The sequence below is a fragment of the Heliangelus exortis genome, chromosome 5, assembly GCF_036169615.1.
Source record: "Heliangelus exortis chromosome 5, bHelExo1.hap1, whole genome shotgun sequence".
Taxonomy (NCBI): domain Eukaryota; kingdom Metazoa; phylum Chordata; class Aves; order Apodiformes; family Trochilidae; genus Heliangelus; species Heliangelus exortis.
The window spans coordinates 35,533,302-35,550,401 of record NC_092426.1 but is presented as its reverse complement, the minus strand read 5'-3'; the positions used below and the strand labels follow the sequence as shown (position 1 = coordinate 35,550,401).

General features: G+C 42.4%; 1 protein-coding gene across 13 annotated transcripts in view; it reads left to right on the top strand.

Moving 5' to 3' along the window:
• Positions 1-17,100, top strand: part of DPF3 (double PHD fingers 3) — a 166,609-nt gene that overhangs the window by 71,382 nt on the left and 78,127 nt on the right. For all 13 annotated transcript variants that reach the window (XR_011726034.1, XR_011726031.1, XR_011726033.1 and 10 more), the window contains exons 2-3: positions 1,147-1,307; positions 6,336-6,443. Coding sequence is in view for 9 of the 13 variants with exons in the window: in XM_071744554.1 (XP_071600655.1) it covers positions 1,147-1,307; positions 6,336-6,443 (269 nt within the window). In the remaining 4 variants the exon portion in view is untranslated. The remainder of the gene's footprint in view (positions 1-1,146; positions 1,308-6,335; positions 6,444-17,100) is intronic.

Sequence of the window (17,100 nt, the reverse complement as noted above, 5' to 3'; positions counted from 1 at the left end):
AGTATAGGAAAGGGAACCTCTTTTACCTCTGTGCATACATCCCTCTGCCTCCCTTGCTGTGTGTGCTATATTGGTTTTGCACACTAATGAATATGAGTCAGAGCAAGTTATGCTATATATCATTCTACTCCTATTTTCTAATAAACATAACCCTGATGGGTAGTTTTCCTAGCTATTCATATCATGACTGAATTCCACCTTGAGAATAGATCAAGAATGAGGTTCAGCAGCGTGGCCCACCTACTTTGCAATGATCCAGCATGCTTTGCATCCTCAAAGTAGCTCTACTTTGATGCTTTTCCCTGCTTAGAAAAATTTGGAGATTGGATTTTTGGTAATCTCAAGCAGGTAGAGTTTTCAAACATTTCCCAAGGGAAGATGGAGATTCCACAGAATTTTTGAACAGGTAGTTATTTATGAAATAAGTGGCATTGTCTCTAGGACTGTTCCTCTCCCTGGGCTCTAGAGAAAAGCAGCATTTGCCATGCTGGATCTCACCAGTCACTACTGTAGCCTTCTGCTGTTGGTGCCCCAGGCTTGACTGTGGGAAAATCTGGAAGGGTTATGCCAAAGATGTCTGGTCTGACTGTTGCAGACATGACCCTAGTAAGTTGTTCGGGGGGGTGTTTTCATGCCTCAGAAGCACACAATGTCATGACCACGTCCTTTGTTATTGTGGGGTCTCTGGCACCAGAAATGCTGGAGTGAAGTTCCTCTAAACTTGGCTGGGTTTTCGGTTGCTCAGAATATCCTTGCAGGAGTTGCTGTAACATACAGGATTAAAATGACTGGTTCGCTGGGTTGGCTGGAAAGGGGAAGATAAAAAATAGAACGAGGTCACTGATGTGTACATTGCCTGATCCAGGGTCAGGGGCCAGTTTGGTTGCAGCATTTGCCCATTTGGTAGCAATGCCAGTGCTGAAAAGCTCTGTGCTTTGTTCCTGAGGGTCAGGGCATTTGTTGGCATTTCGGGGTGAGATCTGCTTCAGCAGCAGATTGTGTCAGCGAGCTTCGCACGTCTCAAGGGAACCTTTCCCTGCTGGTTTCTTTTCAACCCAACCTTATGCCCCCTTTTTCCCAAGTCTTCTTCAAAGGGGCAGAGCATCCTTCTCACTCTTTTTCTCACTTCCTTGTCTCTTTTGGCAGACTCGGGGACCAGTTCTACAAAGAAGCCATTGAGCACTGTCGCAGCTACAACTCCCGGCTCTGCGCCGAGCGAAGCGTCCGCCTTCCCTTCCTGGATTCCCAGACTGGGGTTGCTCAGAACAACTGCTACATCTGGATGGAGAAGAGGCACAGGGGACCAGGTTGGTAGCACTGTGTCTGTGTGTGCATGTGCTGGCTCCAGAGCCCTCATGGGGTTTAATTAATAAGAGCTCAAACCTGCTACGGGCCATACAGAAGAGAAGCTGCCTAAACCTTTGTGCCTGCAGGGGATTTTCTTTGGTCACTGCAGAGAGCTCATCCTAATTATTCTCTCTACCCAAAGAAGTGCCTGACATGGTAGTTTCTAAGGCTCTGTCATTGTAGCTCTTTTAATTCTATTGGTCCCAGCCTGTAGCAGAAGATACAATGGCCTGCTCGAAGCAGGACTGGAATTATCTTTAGGGTAGAGAGGTGGAAGTGGGAGTTCCTCAGATGAATGCTGAAAATAAGGAATTATATTGGGAAAGATATAAGGCCGAGATAAAATCCAGGAAAATCTAGTTATTGGAATGAATGCTGGTCTGATGGTTAGAAATACACCAGTAACTCCTGCTTCTGCTTTGCATAAATTTCTTGGATATCAGTTCTGGAGATGCAGTTTTCTCAGATGCAGAAAACAGTTGGTGTATGTCCTTAAAAAGCTTTGGCTAATTCCTGTTCCAAAGCTCAGTGAAGCTCAAGGGGAAAGAGCACTGTTATTTTTGTAGACTTTGGTCAGTCTTTCTTTTGTTAGGGTAAATCCATCTCAAATCCTTGTTTGAAAGGCAATGAACAGTCACCAGTTCAAAGATTGGAGATGTTACTCAGACAGAAGTCCTCCTGAACCCCAGTGGGAATTGTGCTAGAGTTTGGCTCAGTATCTGATCCGCCATTAGGTCAGGGAACAGATTTTTTGACAGCACCAAACTAGATTTCTTTTTTTTTTTTCTTTTTTTTTTTTTTTAATTTTTCACTGCAGGCCAGAGAATCCAGGTAGGGTGGGGGTAAGGGTGCATAGGCACTGAAAGCAAAGATTGCACATGTGTGTGTGCACACCATGCTGAAAAAAAACCCAAACAACCCAAACCACCAGATTTGGAGTTATGGGAAGGTGGAATCTTCTCTTACCTCCTTCACTTTTTACTGGAGGTGGAGTGGGAGGAACACATAGAGTGTTTCCCTCCTCCTTTTGGTGCAAACTTAGAAGCTGCTTCTGTTTAGCTGAAACTTTCCCTCTCCCTTTCCTAGGGTATACTGAAGGAAGGATCCTTGCATAGCTTCTATTCCTAAAACATCCAAAGTAGATTTAGGATTGTCTTGCAGTACTATCAGAAACATCTTTCTATAGTAAAATGCAGTCACTTCTGGTGCAGGAGACAACAGGTGTTTTACCAGTGTTAAAAATGCCCAGAGAATGTTTCAGCTGCCAAAATTATTGGGTTAATCTGGGACTGCTGAATGTGGTTTACAAGCTGGGAGTTGTCTGAGGTTCTGGGCTAACCCCTCTTTTGTAGGTTGCTTCATGACCACAGTTGAGTTTTTGTTTCAGCTGAAAATTCCCCATTCCAAAGAGATTATGTTTTGGCAAAACTAGCTTTTTTTTTTTTTTTTTTTTTTTTTTTACCCAAGGAATTTCTGGTTATGAGTAAGGTGCTGCTATTTTTATCCTTTTGAACAGTCATGAGCAGGCACACTTGCACTATATCTACGAGTAATGGTTTGGCAAGGGCATCTGCTACAAAGATAGACTTAGATAGTCTTGTATGGGCCTCACTGCTGTCTCTGCACTTACAGAAGAAATCATACAGCATCACAGCAGGAACTAAGAAGTCTTAACACATTGCCTTGCTCAGCTACAAGCTGTCTGGACTACCTTGAGAGAATTCACTGTGCAAATCTCTCTATCCTCAGTTTTGATTGTGAATTGTTTGGCAGTTTAACCTGCAGAAAGAGATCAATGTCATTTCTCCTGCAGGTCTGCAGTGGGGACTAATGGTTTGATTTTTTTTTTTTTTTAACAGAGAGTCTTAAGTGAAACAAGCCTCCTGCACCTGCATTGGCCACCACACCTGATGGTTTTGGTGTATTGAATTAGAATAATCAGCACAAGATGAAGCAACTCTCCTCCCCTGTATTTACTCTCCTCTTTCTTGATTTTTATTAGCTCACTTAGTGCTCCCTTGGGTGTCTTTGCATCATCTATTTCTTGTAGTATATGGTGGGTCAAAGCATCCCTCTACAGTTTTAACATCCCTGTTTTCAGGCTGTAACACGTGTGCATGCCCATACTGAAGGGCTCTGAAAATTCTTTACCAGCCACCCCTGGTATCTGTCTTGTGTGCAGTATTTACTGCCATTTACTATTCCTAATCTGAAAACCTGTATACAGGCAAATAACCGAGCTCCGGGACCTCTTTTCACTTACAGAGGGCTTGAAAAAGAGAGGGTCAGGATCTCAGCATATTAACATGGTTTCTTGCTGTCATCTTTGTTAAAGGAGTCAGAAAACAGCATCTTGTGATGAACAGTTCAGGGTTAATTTCACACAATACTGCACATAACTCCCTCCTTCTTTTCCTCTCCTCCTCTGGCCTTTCACACAAGCTTTGAGTTATAGCTCTCCTACACTAATGAGATAAACAACATAACTCACTGCAGGTCCTGCTATTTCCTCTCTAAGCAAATGGTTGGCACCTTCTCTGGATGCCCTATAAGGCACCAGAGGGAGAGACAACTGACCCAGGAGAGAAGACATTAAATGTATATATGCATTATTTCCATATGCACTGCAAGAACGGCTGTGGAGGGGCCGATCCAAAGTGTTCAGAACTGACCCTTTCCTTGTTGCCTCTCCTTTGTGTGAATAAGCAAAAATCCACACTTCACGTGAGGCAGTGCAGTGACAGACAGGGGTCAAGGTGGAGAGCTGAAGGTATCATTTGATGGGTTTGGATCAAGTGAGGGTCTGGTATATGTTTTAGGTTCATCAGATGGCTGCATGTTAATGAGCAAGGGTATTGTGAACAGAAACAGAGAGCTCACCTCAAGATGTGCAGAGATGGATGTTGGGTCATCCATCTCTTATTGATCTACCTGCCACCTGGAGTGGGCTATACATCCTCTAGGGAAGAGGCTTTCCCACCTCTGTCTTTTCAAGGATATTTGCTTTGTTTCTTCCAGCTTGGGCCTTCAGCATTTCTGGTTGGATTTCACTGGCCAGGGTGAATCCAGAATTGCTACTTCATAATAAGAGCTCTCAATAATCAAACCCACATTAACAGATTCTCCCCAGAACTGCAGCAAATCCTTGCTCCTCTCTGTCTGGGACAAATGCTGAGAGCTATGGTGCTTTTTTCATTCAAATGACTTCTCTGAGGAGGACTGTGCAATGGAGGGCTGATTCCTATTGCCTTGGTCTGGCAGGCACCATTTCAATGTTGTGAACGAGTTCTTGCACAGGACCTGCTGTGAAATGGTGAGGCTTCTTGCCTCCACCTCTTTAATGACTCACATCAGAGCCAGGCACAATCCACCTCATCATAATAGCAATTGTTTGCAGTGGTTAATGTTTGCAAAGCGTGAGGAAGAAGTGTCTCCAGACAGTGCTGCTATCTCACATTTCGATTCTCAAACCAGTCCAAAGCACCCTGCTCTGAAATGTGTCCTTCTTGGGGTGGCCATAATGCTGTGCAGCAATGATAGGAGGGTGTGAAAAGCCCCAGTTCAGCAGCACTCTGTGCCTTGGAACAGCCAGGGTGTCTGTGAATACTCCATGGCTTGGCCATACCCGGGCAGTGTGCTGTAGGTGCCCCATTTATGCACCAAAGCTTTGGAAGTGCATGGAAAGTGCTGGGGTCTGACCTGTCCTCAACAGACAAAATATTTCCAACCAGGAGCTTAGGCTTTACTTGCAGATTTAGATTGAGCTGTATAATTTTGTTGTCTTTTCCCCCCCACAACTATCAGGTTATTTTTTTCATTGTCCTCATTTGGTTCAGTGAGTCTGCTTTGTTCTCGAGCTGGTTCTCACTCTCCTGGCTGCTTCAAAAGGGCTGAGAGAACTCTTGGGCCATCCTGCTGCCTTTGAGCTGTTGTGTTTGCTGGAACCCCCTTGATGTTGTCCAGCTGTTTACTGTTGGTACAGTTTCAGATATGGTAACACCTCTCCTGTCTTCCCTCTGGTGTGGTCGTGCTAAGCTCTAAAGGCAATACCTGTGGAACTGCAGCCATACTCAGTGGCCCCTCTAAGACCAACAGCAACAGCAGAAGGATAGAAGAGCCAGACCAGAACTGGTGGATGGAAAAAGCATGGGAAACAGGGGAGAGAATAAAGTTCTTCCAGCTTTTCTGTGTCATGCTGAGTATTTCTCTGTGTCATGAGTATCTGGGGCAGTTGAGGATACTGTGAAGCACTTGCCAGTGTGCTTCTTAGTCCCTAGTAGTGATGCATTCACGAAGCCCTGCTGTGTTCTGAATACAAGAGAGAAAAGCATAGCTTGAACTTTGGCTGAGGGGTGTCTGTCAGGAGAGCCAGGGCAGCTCAAAAGCCAACAATGCCAAATGGGATTCACTGGAGCATGCAGTAATATAGGCATTACTGCTGTTTCTCCTTCCTCATTCAGGATGTTGGCATGAGGAGGTGATAACCAGAATGAACAATCTGTCTTCAAACAAAAGTCCAGATTTTAAGCAAAAGTACAGAGTCCAAATAGCCAGGCCTCATGGATCTTGGTTTGCTCCCACTCAGAAGACACAAATTTCCTGCCCTGCCCAGAGCATCAGGGAAGTGATGACAATTTCCATGTTGGAAATTCAGGCTTTCTCTCCAAAGGGGCCTTCTCTGCCTGCAGAGGAGATATTGCCCCTGTGACCCAGAGTAGTCTGAAATTTTATTTACCCTGAAGAAATTATTTATATGCAGCTCTGGCTATAGTGAGCTGTGTGGAGTGTGTAAGTGAGCCCTAGATTCTCTATAGGTCTGATCCCAAGAGCTGCTGAGGAGCACAGGATGCCTTGAATGCTTAGTTCTGCAGGACTGAACCCTCCCAACAAGGAGATGTTGGAAGGGCAAGAACAAAGATGCTAGAGACAGTACTTGTGGTTTACAAAGTGAAAAGTGACTACATTTATTTTTTAACTTTAATCTTCAGGCCTGGCCCCGGGTCAGCTCTACACGTACCCAGCACGCTGCTGGCGCAAGAAGAGGCGTTTGCATCCCCCTGAGGATTCCAGGCTGAAGCTGCTGGAAATTAAACCTGGTAAGTATTTGTTTGCCTCTTTCTCTCTGCTGTGCTGCAGAGCAGCTGGCATTCATGCAAACCTGGCATTAGAGTTATCTTTGCCCCTCTTCCACCATTTCTCTTTGCATCTGTTGCATCTTGCTTGATTTGCTCTAACAATATCCACCAAATCCTCTGCATTCAACTCATCCCTTACAGAAATGTGCACAACTTGTATCGAATGCAACAGGAGTGGACTCTGCCTTCTGCAGGGGTGAATCCTGGCCTCTCTCAGCAAATTCATAGGGCTGTAAAGGATCAATGTATGACTGATTATTGCCTCAGTGTATTATTAATACAAAATCTCACTCTGGCATCTGCTACCTAATCTTTCTGAAAAAGACTGCCATGTGTGTGGAACAGCACACTGATAAGAACTTTCATAATGGGGCTGGGGACTGTGGGTGTGACCAGATTATAAACAGCAAATCATAAAAACTAGTGAGCATATGGCAGATTTATACATGTATGTATACCTGTTTGTGTACCTTGCTGTCGTCTTCTTTTATTCTTGTTTTCCTTGGTATGCTTCCCCCACAATTAAACTGTGGGAAGTGATGAATCTGGATGCTGCACGTCCAACTATGAAGTAGTAGATGGTTGCTGTCTTTGGGGTCAGCTCTTAAAAGGGAACACACAAACAGCTGTATTTGTTTTTTAAGAGATGAGACACTGCCAGTATAAAAAGTACAGGAGAAACCCCAAAAATGTAAGTCAAGAATTTAAAAAAAAAACTGTTTGACTGGAGAAGGTGTCTGGGAACAGAGTTGTGCTCGGCAACACTGATGACTTTGCTTCTATGCAGTAGTCAGTGAAGAGACAGGAAGGGGCAGTAGAGACAATTTCTAAACCCAGTAAAATCAAAAGCAAAACTCATGTAGAATATGGCAGAAACAGTTAGGAGAAGTCAGCAGACAGATGGACAAGAGGAAGAAATGCCTGTAATCACTCATTCGGGTTTCAAACCAAGGACAAAATCTCAGCCAACAAATAGAACCAAGCCTTACCTCAGAGCTGGTCAGAAAGAACAGGTGACATGAGTCAGCTCACACACTGATGGAAAGGAGAGTGAACTCTAGGAAGTGGATGGTGTTGGCCCATAGAAATGTCTACCTCAGACTTTGTGATGATGCAAACACTGCTGTGCCTTGGTAATTTGGTAAGGTAAAGCAGTAGTGTGGAGCTTGAGTCTTCTTTGTTTGATTATACTGCTTTGCTTTATTCACTGAATGCCAAATTAGTGCATTCTACATGCCACAGGGCATGAAAGGCAATTACCACAAAGTTATCAGATAAGGAGACCTCAGCATGTCTGTCTCTGTGTTATTTTCCCTGCTATAAACATCTTTTCTACATCTCAGGAGTGCTACTTTTGTTGCATTGCCAGTGGCAGCCAAATAAGGCAAGTTATATTGCTCTACCATTTAAATCTATTTTCCAACCAATTTCTATCTAGTGATTAACTTTCCTTATCAGTTACACCACAAAATAATTTCACTCCATCTGTCCATATCCAGAATAGACTCAATAGCCAAAAGTGGGATTTTTCCCTTCTTTGATTTAAAAGCATAAAGCCTATGGAAAACATTTTATCTCCATTTAAAGGCAGCATTTGACAATTTGAGGAAAAGATAGGATAATTTGTTTTCAATGTGGACAGCAGAAACACTGTGTGTTTTGGAGGGGGATGCTATCACAAAGCCTAATGCTAAACCTAGGAAGTCACCTAATGCTGACCTCTTTATTCCTCAGTTAAAGATTATATGATTGTGTGGGGCAAAGTTGTGGCAATTTAAGATCCCTTGGGAAGCACAGAGATGACAGCTGTAGGACATCTAAAATAAATTTGGAAGACTTCTAATCTAAATGTTCCATAGTTTCACTCCACCTAGGGCTTAGCTCTCTTAGTCATGGCTTAGAGCAGTTGGAGTGCTCGTGCTGGGTTAATGTGCAAGTATCTGATTTTTTATATAGGAGGCTGTTGAATTGCTTGTATGTTATTTAACATATGCAGGCAATACAATTCTGCAGAATCAAATTATGAGTAAGCCTTTGTTTTGTTATGTTTTAAATTTTTTAACTGTTTGGAAGTAACTTCTAGCAAGACAACCTCTGTAACAAATACAGGAAGGGATCTTAGCTCCAAAAGCTGTCAATCCAGCAGTCTGAGAATAACAGCAGAGCATCCAGGCTTTTGGAGTGACCCAAATTGATAGCATTAAATTGCATCCAAAAATTTAAGACTTCTGTGTAACTGGGGACATACATATAGACCTAGGATTTTTTTTTTGGTCAGTAAACCAGTTCAACAAGTGGTCAGTAAGCAGTCTAACTATTGTCTTGCTAGCACTTCAATGGTGTAGAAAATCATTTAGTAATAATATAGTGTTTCTAGTTTCAGCCTACTTTTGCAGTGTTGGTACCTTGCAGGTTTGGGTAGTGCATGGCAGCTCAGTGAATGTGAGTTTCATACCAAAATCTAATAGGAAAAAAACCCACAAAACCCCATGTTCCAACCATCTCCTCCTTTTGCAAAATGCAAGTGCCCTATGATGTTTATCCCAGGGAGGGTTGCTGCTTGCTTCTTAATAGAACTCAGTGCTTTTATTGTCCTGGCCTGTTGCTTTTATTTGGTTTCAAGTGGAAGTGTTTTGTTTTGTGAATAGTTACAACCTAAGTTGTAAAGAGCAGAACACTGGAATAGGTGTTGCCTTTAGATGTCTTCTTTTCCTCTGCCACTGCACTCAGAGTTACATTTATGGGTTGCCCTAATAAAGCTTTCTGATCACAGGTCTAATAATGCTCATGTTAATACTGTTTCTAAGCCTCTTCCATCTCATCCAGTAGTCTGCCCCACAGATATGTGGTAGAAGTAAAGTAGGGCCAAGATGTTTGATAACTGCTTCAGTGACAATACAGCCCAAACAGACATCTCTCCAACTAAGGATGTGCAAAGCTGATTCTCTGCAGGGCTGGGCAGTGGTTTGTGCACAGCACTTCAGGGTGGAGCAGTGGGAGGACTGGAGGCAGCTCATGCTCCCACATTCACTCCTCAGCTGTCTCATCTGCTTGGTAAAAGAGCAAGAGCAGAGCAGAGCTCCTGCATGTAGGAGGTCTGTGAGTCTGGAAATGGGAGAGGGAGAGAGCTGGGCTGGGTAGCCTGTTCTTCCAGAGCAATGGGAAGAAAGAGACAACTGCCAGCTCTCCTACCATCTCCTTGAACTGCAGGTGTCACAAGTAGGGTTCTGACCCTCAGTAATATCAGATCAGCTGGGAAGATAAGGGTTAAAAATGGAAGAGAGATCCCTGCCTACACCCAAAGCCCCTTGAAATCTTAACTGCTCCTTGTCTTATATGCTTGTTTTGTAGTGCTAGGTTGTGTCATGATTCTGTGTTGGGTCAAGTATCAATATTGTGGACATGGTATTACCCACAGTTAACCCTGCTGACAGTCAGGTAGGACCCAAGCTTTGCAGTTAGGGAGATGAGAAGAGATAGGGTGTGTATGGCCAAAACTCCAGTGGAATTTAAATTGTTTAAATTGTTCAGTTTTACAGAACGTCTAAATATAGATCTGTACATGCATACACACAGAGCTTCAGTTCCACATGGTACCTGGGTGTAAAGAAAGTTTTTGTCTCAGTTCACTGCTGTCCTTTGGTTCTGGACTGGAAGCCACCAGTGTGGTGTCCCAGCAGGCAGCCCAAACACCCACTTGGAGGGTGTGGAGTTGAGTTTGTGTGAGCTGCTACTTTGGTGAGAATGAGCTGGTGTCCTCTTCCTAAATTCTGGGCAGTCCAGTGTTCAGCTGAACTACAGAAATGGTGCTTATTTTTACCAGCTGCTGGAGAGGTAAAAGTAAAGAAAAGTGTTTTTTATTTGCTGTGATGATAGAATTCTTTGAGGCAAATACTGATAACACATTTTTAGATGACACTTAAAACCATACCTGATCTCTTCTTAACCTGACGTATGGGATATACCTATGTGAATTTGCTTGCAGATGAGCAGAATCCTTACAGATAAGCTATTATCTCTTCCAGCCATCTCAATTTACCTTGTTGAGGCTGTGTCTGATTTTACAAGGTACTGTGTTTCTCCTGTGAACGGGTGAGTTCGCCCAGCTCCTGTGGAAGTTTCTCAGCTGTCTGTGGAGGTTGGTGCTCTTTATCAAGGGCTGCTTCACCAAGACAAAGCTGAGATGAATTTAAAAACCAATGGACAGAATTAGCATGAGTATCACTTACATGGTAGCATCTAGAGACTCAAGCAGTAAGTTAGATCATCACCCTGTTGTGAAGGCTTCTCATGCTCTCTTCTAGACTCCAATAAGATCTGTCATAACAGATCTTACTGTCCAAATATACAAAACATAGTAAAGGAAGTATTTAAATTCTGAAATGGAGAAATGAGCAATTAAGATGGCAAAAAACCTCTATGAAGGCTTAATTGGAGGTCTGTGGAAAAGCTGCAAATAAGCCCAAAGAAGAGCAAAGAAAGATCTCAGTTCTTCTGACTTCCACATTCTTTTTTCTTTCCCTTGTTACTATATCCAGTGTTGCTCAAAGATGTCAGAGCCTAAAAATAATTTAAAATACTTAATTTCATGAACATTTCCTTTCAGCATTTTTCTCAGATCGGCCAATTAATATTGACTAGTTTCACTTTTGATTTTAGCAATGTCTATACAATTACCTGTTGGTTCTTTTCCAGCAGTGTTGTTTTGCTATGAACAAAGTAAGGAGAGGAAAATCCCTTCTTAACACAAAGGGTTTGCTACTATTTAACATACATGGAAACTTCTTTGTGATTAAAGCTTAGGTTCCTGTTCAGTTATCAAACCTGCCTATGGCACCTCTTGGAGATCCATTAAGACTGGCTTAGGATCAAAACTGGCAGAATGATTCTGGTGCTAAATAAAAGTACTTCTGTAAAACTCAGATTAATTGGAACGCTATCCCTGAGGGGGGCTATAGTATCAATGTATCAATTGTTCAGACTTCTGACAGGTTTCTGCAAATTTACCAAAGCTACCTCTGTGTAGAGCTTATTTTAGTGTTTTTTTTTTCAAGTGCTTTTATAAACATTTGCTGTCATGAAACCTGAATTTGGGGCAGATTATGACAGCCAGCTGACAGGAGCAACTTTTGTTCTCAGATGACTTAGTGCAGATTCCTCATGTAAGATGGAGTTCAGCAGCCTCTTATCAACTGCTGTGACTTCTTGTTTGCCCTCTAGAACCTTAAAATTAAAATCTTTTGCCAAATCTGCTTTTTATTCAGGTACTTCTACATTCTGGAGTACTTTGGCTTTTAAAATAACTCTCCTCATATTTTACAATATATCCTTCCATCCCACGTCGCTGATTGTAGGTTTGGGTTGTTTATTATAATTATCCTCATCATCATTATTATTACATTTAAATTGTTTTTATAGTATTATCATTATTATAATTAGTATTGTGTTTTTCAATTTTATTTCCCACATGCCTGATTCCATCTTCTTGGTGTTTAGGAGTGGTAGGGCTGGAAATGGGCTCTGCACAGGTCTGCTGCAGGAGCTGGCAGTGCTGGAGGCCAGCAGAGGGAGCAGCGAATAATGCGGATTTTCCAAGGCCAGGGCCTGATTCTGGTTCCTGGAAACTGAAGTAATTCAGTCAGGAGAACTGACTGGATCTCTGTGGGTGTCAGACTGGGTTGAGGAGAGGGACTGAGCCTGCTCCACCAGCCAACTTTTTAAACAGATTTCCTTCTGTGACAGGAATAGCCTGTTTTTAAATTATTATTTGTTAGAAACCAGTTTTGATTTTGGTAGGTGGTGCCCAAGCAGTATATTTAGGTCAAGTGTTACACAAATATTAGGTCAAATGTCAAATAACATCACAGTGTGGATGATGATGAGCTTCATATTTGAAGAAGCTGCATGACCCACGTCAAAGAACTTGACTGAGAGATTCCACATGGATCCAAGAGCTTCTGCTTGAGCCAGAATAGATCTCCTTTTCACCCCTTCCCATCAATCTTTTTTATAATTTTTTTTAGAACCTCATGTAAATCAAAGCAAAAAAATACTTAATTTTTTGTGACAGGGAGGGTGGATAATTTTCAGTTCTTATTTGCTGTGTTACAGTGCACATCTGCACGCTGGCCATACTGAGTCCTCAGGCTGAGCTATCGTGTCCTCTGTGTCCCAGTTCTGCAGCACTTCAGAATCAAATGAAGCTTTGTATTCTGAATCCAAATCTGGGAGCAGGGATGCTGGAAAGTGGTTTTTTGTTTTTTTGTTTTTTTTTTTGTTTGTTTTGTTTTGGTTTGGGTTTTTTTGTTTTGTTTTTTTTGTTTTGGTTTTGGGTTTTTTTTGTTTGGTTTTGGTTTGTTGTTTTTTTTTTTGTTCTGTTTGTTTGGTTTTTTGTTTGTTTTTAATTTTTAGTTAGTTTGTTTGGTTTTTTAGGGGGGCTACATAGGAAATTTTGATGTGTAAGGGAGAAAGCATTCATCATGGCTGTAGGAATCCCTAAACATCCCAACTGTTCCCATCATTTCTTTAGTAAATTGGGAACCTATTGTGCAAAGAGAGGGAAAGTTCTTTTTTTTTTTTTTTTGCCTGCTCTAGCTTTTATTAATACCAAAATAAATACCTATTTCTGCTGGGGCTTCTCTTTTGGTTTTCTTATCTAGCAAAGTACATAAATATTGGCCTAAATTTAAGAAGGTGCTTATTCATCAGCTAAACCTGCATCTTCCAGAGGAGTTAATCAGTGCTAATGAATCCAAACAGTAGGCTCTGATTCTCCACTTATCTTGCCTTCAGATTGTTCACAGCAGAACATGGCACCACAGGCAAGAACTGCTGCTCTATGGTACTTACACATCCAGCTCTGACTCGGGTTAGAAAAAGTGACTTTCTGCCACCAAGAGAAAGTGTGGGACCCTTTCCCTCAGTCCTCCCTCAGCAGTGTGGGACCTCCAAGTGTACCAATTTCTTCCTTTTACACACAAATGTAACCAGACTCTGTTCCATCCCATCCACCATGTTTAAACTCTTCATACAACAGTGACCTTTCCTGGTCCAAGTCTCTGGCCAGTTAAAATTTGCTTTTCTTCTTTTTAAGTGGCACTAAGAATAGCAGAAAACCTGTCCCTTTCTTTCACAGACACTGAATCATGATGCAGAAGTCCTGCAATGAAATAACTTTGTCCCATTGCTGGTCTGCAGCAGAGGTGCCCTCTGTATTTAATGTCCTGCCCTTCTGTCACATCCTTGCATTACCTGTACCCTGGTCAGTTCAGTGCCTGTACCACAGCACCAGGGACAATGGAATCTCTCTTTTTTTCATCTCTTTTTTTCTCAGCTTCTCGCTATGTAGAATGGAGGTGCTTAAACATTTGTCTGTCTTAGAGAAGTGCCTAAGAGTTAATAAATCTTTCTAGAGAGTTTGGGAGGGGGGGGGGAGGCATTTTTATTTAAAGGAGTGTATGAATAAAATGTACCACCTGCCAAGGCTTTAACATTTTGGTCATCAGCATCAAAGCCTTGCAAAACTGGTAGGAAAGGGCATCAGCTCTGGTGCAAAACCTGGGCTTAAGTGTACCAGGACAGTGCTGAAAAACAAGTAATTTCTTACACACCCATGTGTACAAACCAAGAGACTCACCAGAGGTGAATTGTTGAGCAGGTTTTCACAAGGCTGGCTGTGCAGTGTGTTAGGAAGGGATCTCATGTTCTATGTGGCATAACCCTTCTTGCTTCATTTTGGCCACTGATGAGCTGGGCTGTTGGATGGCATGGCTGGAGGGGCTGAGGCAACTTCTCCTCTGAATCATGAACTGTTCTTGCTGGGCATTGTTATGTGTGCTAAGCTGAAAATTCTTGGACTAACTCAGCTCAGTAGGTTCAAGGATGTGAATATGTTTTGGTTTTTTTTCCCCCAAAATGGTATTTCGTGACTTTGCAGGTACGGAAATAAAACGCACTCATTTCTAGAAAAGCAAATAATATTCTATAAATAGTCCAGTTAAGAAAACAAAAACATTGTTTCTGCTGCTTAACTCTGCAGTCATGCTGCTAGAATTTACAGGATTAACTTTGTGTAAATAGTTTCATTTGTGGGATCTGGAACAGGTCACTACAAGTATTTTATATGCCCAGTTTTACCAGGAGATCTGTGTTGGTTAGCTAAGACTGCTGGTATGAATCACCTGGGATTATTCCTGGTTCTTGTGTGGCTGAGCCAGTTTGCATAATTAGGGAAAAGCTGCACGATGAAGCCACCAGCTTTTGGAACCTCTCTGGGTTTTGATCAGAAAAAAAAAAAAAAAAAGCCCATTGAAGCCGTAGCCCCCTGGCTCGACCATTGGGCTAAGGCAGATTTAGCAACTGAAAAAAATAGAGCCATTTTGGAAACTGTTTAATCTCTATCTGTCTAAGTTCTCCAGTTTTTTCCCCAAGATGTAGGCTCCACGTGCTGGCAACAAGGCTGTTGTAATTTCAGAAGCAACACAGCCACTCAGAGATGATTTTTCCTCTGGTGTGTAGTCTCAGCTGTACTTAGTACATTTGTGGAAACAGAACTAGGATGACTTTGGGTCCAGGGCATTTTGAAAAATGTTTTGGTCACTACAATAGGCCATTAAATAGAAGGAATAAGTTGTGCTTCCAGGGCATTTTGAAAAATGTTTTGGTCACTACAATAGGCCATTAAATAGAAGGAATAAGTTGTGCTGATGAACTCCTCAGAGCCTCTGAAGTGTGACTTCAGGTCACCTCTTGGGGCTCAATCTGCAAGATGTGAGGAAAGGTTGGAGGGCCCAGGCAGCTGAGCTGGCATTGGATTCAGATACCTGGGCTGCTTGGGAGGCAGTTTGCTTGTTATGCTGCCACTTTCTTTGTGTTCTCCAGCCCCTTGTGTAGCTTTTTTGCTTTTCTTGGCTACTGTGTGTTTGACCTACATCTGGCTGCTAGGACGCGTCTTTGGGAAGAGGTTTTTCAGCATGTGCCTCTTAAGCTGCCAAGGCTTGACTGTGAAGGCTGTGTCTCTAGGAGACATATTATTCCTACCAGAGAGGTGGAACGCTGTGGGATTTATCCCCTTTCTCTGAAGCTGACGTTGATATTTGTAAGCAACCACCAGGGTTGCTTATTTCTGAAACAAACTTGAAAAAGGGGGAAATGCGGGCAACCTGAGGAGAAGATTCTCTTCCTAGGGAAAAGGTGGCTTTGGGGTTCTCCAAGTAGGGGACCTAGGAGTGGGTTACACAAGCAGTTCCCTGGAGGCTTGTCAGGAGGAAGGGGGGTGGGAACCCCTGAGGAAGTGCCAGGGGAAATTCTGGGACCTGGCAGATTCATTTCCCCCCAGGCACAAATCATCATCTCTCCAGCAAAGGGGAGGGGTGGCTGGGAAGCTGCCTGCCCTGCAGGAGTCTGGCAGCTAGAGCTGGACCTGAACAGCTTTTGCTGGCAAAAATCCTGGCACTTTTCTTGGTTTAACCACCACCAACGCCTGGAAAAGAATAAGGCACATCTGCAAAAGGATTTTTGTGAAGTATGAGAATACAGGACACAGGATCTTAGGAGATTGGTATTTTTTATCTAATTCACTGCATCTATTTTATATGTTCGCAGGAGTAATCCTGGGAGTTCTCTGGTAATCACAAAAAAAAGGTTTTAGAGGATCAAGTCCCCAGGGCTTAGTCATGTAAGATGCCAAGCTGTCTAACCCCAGACACAGAAAGCACCTGAGCTTGGGCTTTAAGAACATGAGTGATCTTTTTGTAATTAATGGGACTTGTCACATGCTTAAAATTAAATCCACATGTACAGTGCTGGGTTTGACCAGACTTGCAGGTTTGGTATTCAGCAGCCTGCAAGATAGAGCACAGTGAAGTCATTGGGCTACTAAATCAACTGCATAGTAGAACCTCTACAGTATTTTATAGAATATTTTAAAAAATAGCAAAGAGATTATGGAATATCATTACATTCAAAATATGATTTAAAAAAACCTTTTATTCCATTTTATCGTTCTCCTGGCACATAGTAAATGAAATTGTTTTGCAGTATGAAATATTGTAACATTTATAGCAGGTGGTATTTTTCTGCTGTGTAATATAAAAGAATGAGCAATAAATGTTAATATAAAGTCCATTTTGATATCTTACAAGCCAATCTTTACAGATTTGCTGAGAGCAGAATGGAGACTGTGATGGCTTCTCCTCCCACATCCCTGTTCCTCCCACCACCTTCCTTGGTGGAAGTCTTCAGTCTGCCATTCCCATTCTCTGGAGTAAACATTTTATAGCCTCATAATAATCTTGTGCCTGAGAGATACTAAGTATGCTTTGACAAGATTACATTACATTTATATATTACTTATATTTGCATTTGATTACCTAGTAGTTTATTACAGGTATTTTATGCTTTGGGATTCTGACACCATTGGTGTTGGCCATGGTGTCCATTCTCCATAATGAACTCCTTTTTTTGGGGGGGTTATGTTGGTGCAATGCACGTTTGGAGGAGAATTAAGAATGGAACACATGGATATGGCTTTTCTGTGCAATGTTTTCCAAACCAGAGATCTCACTTAGGATGCACTTGGAGCATGGTTCCCCTCAAACAAACAAGGTAATTTAGGGCC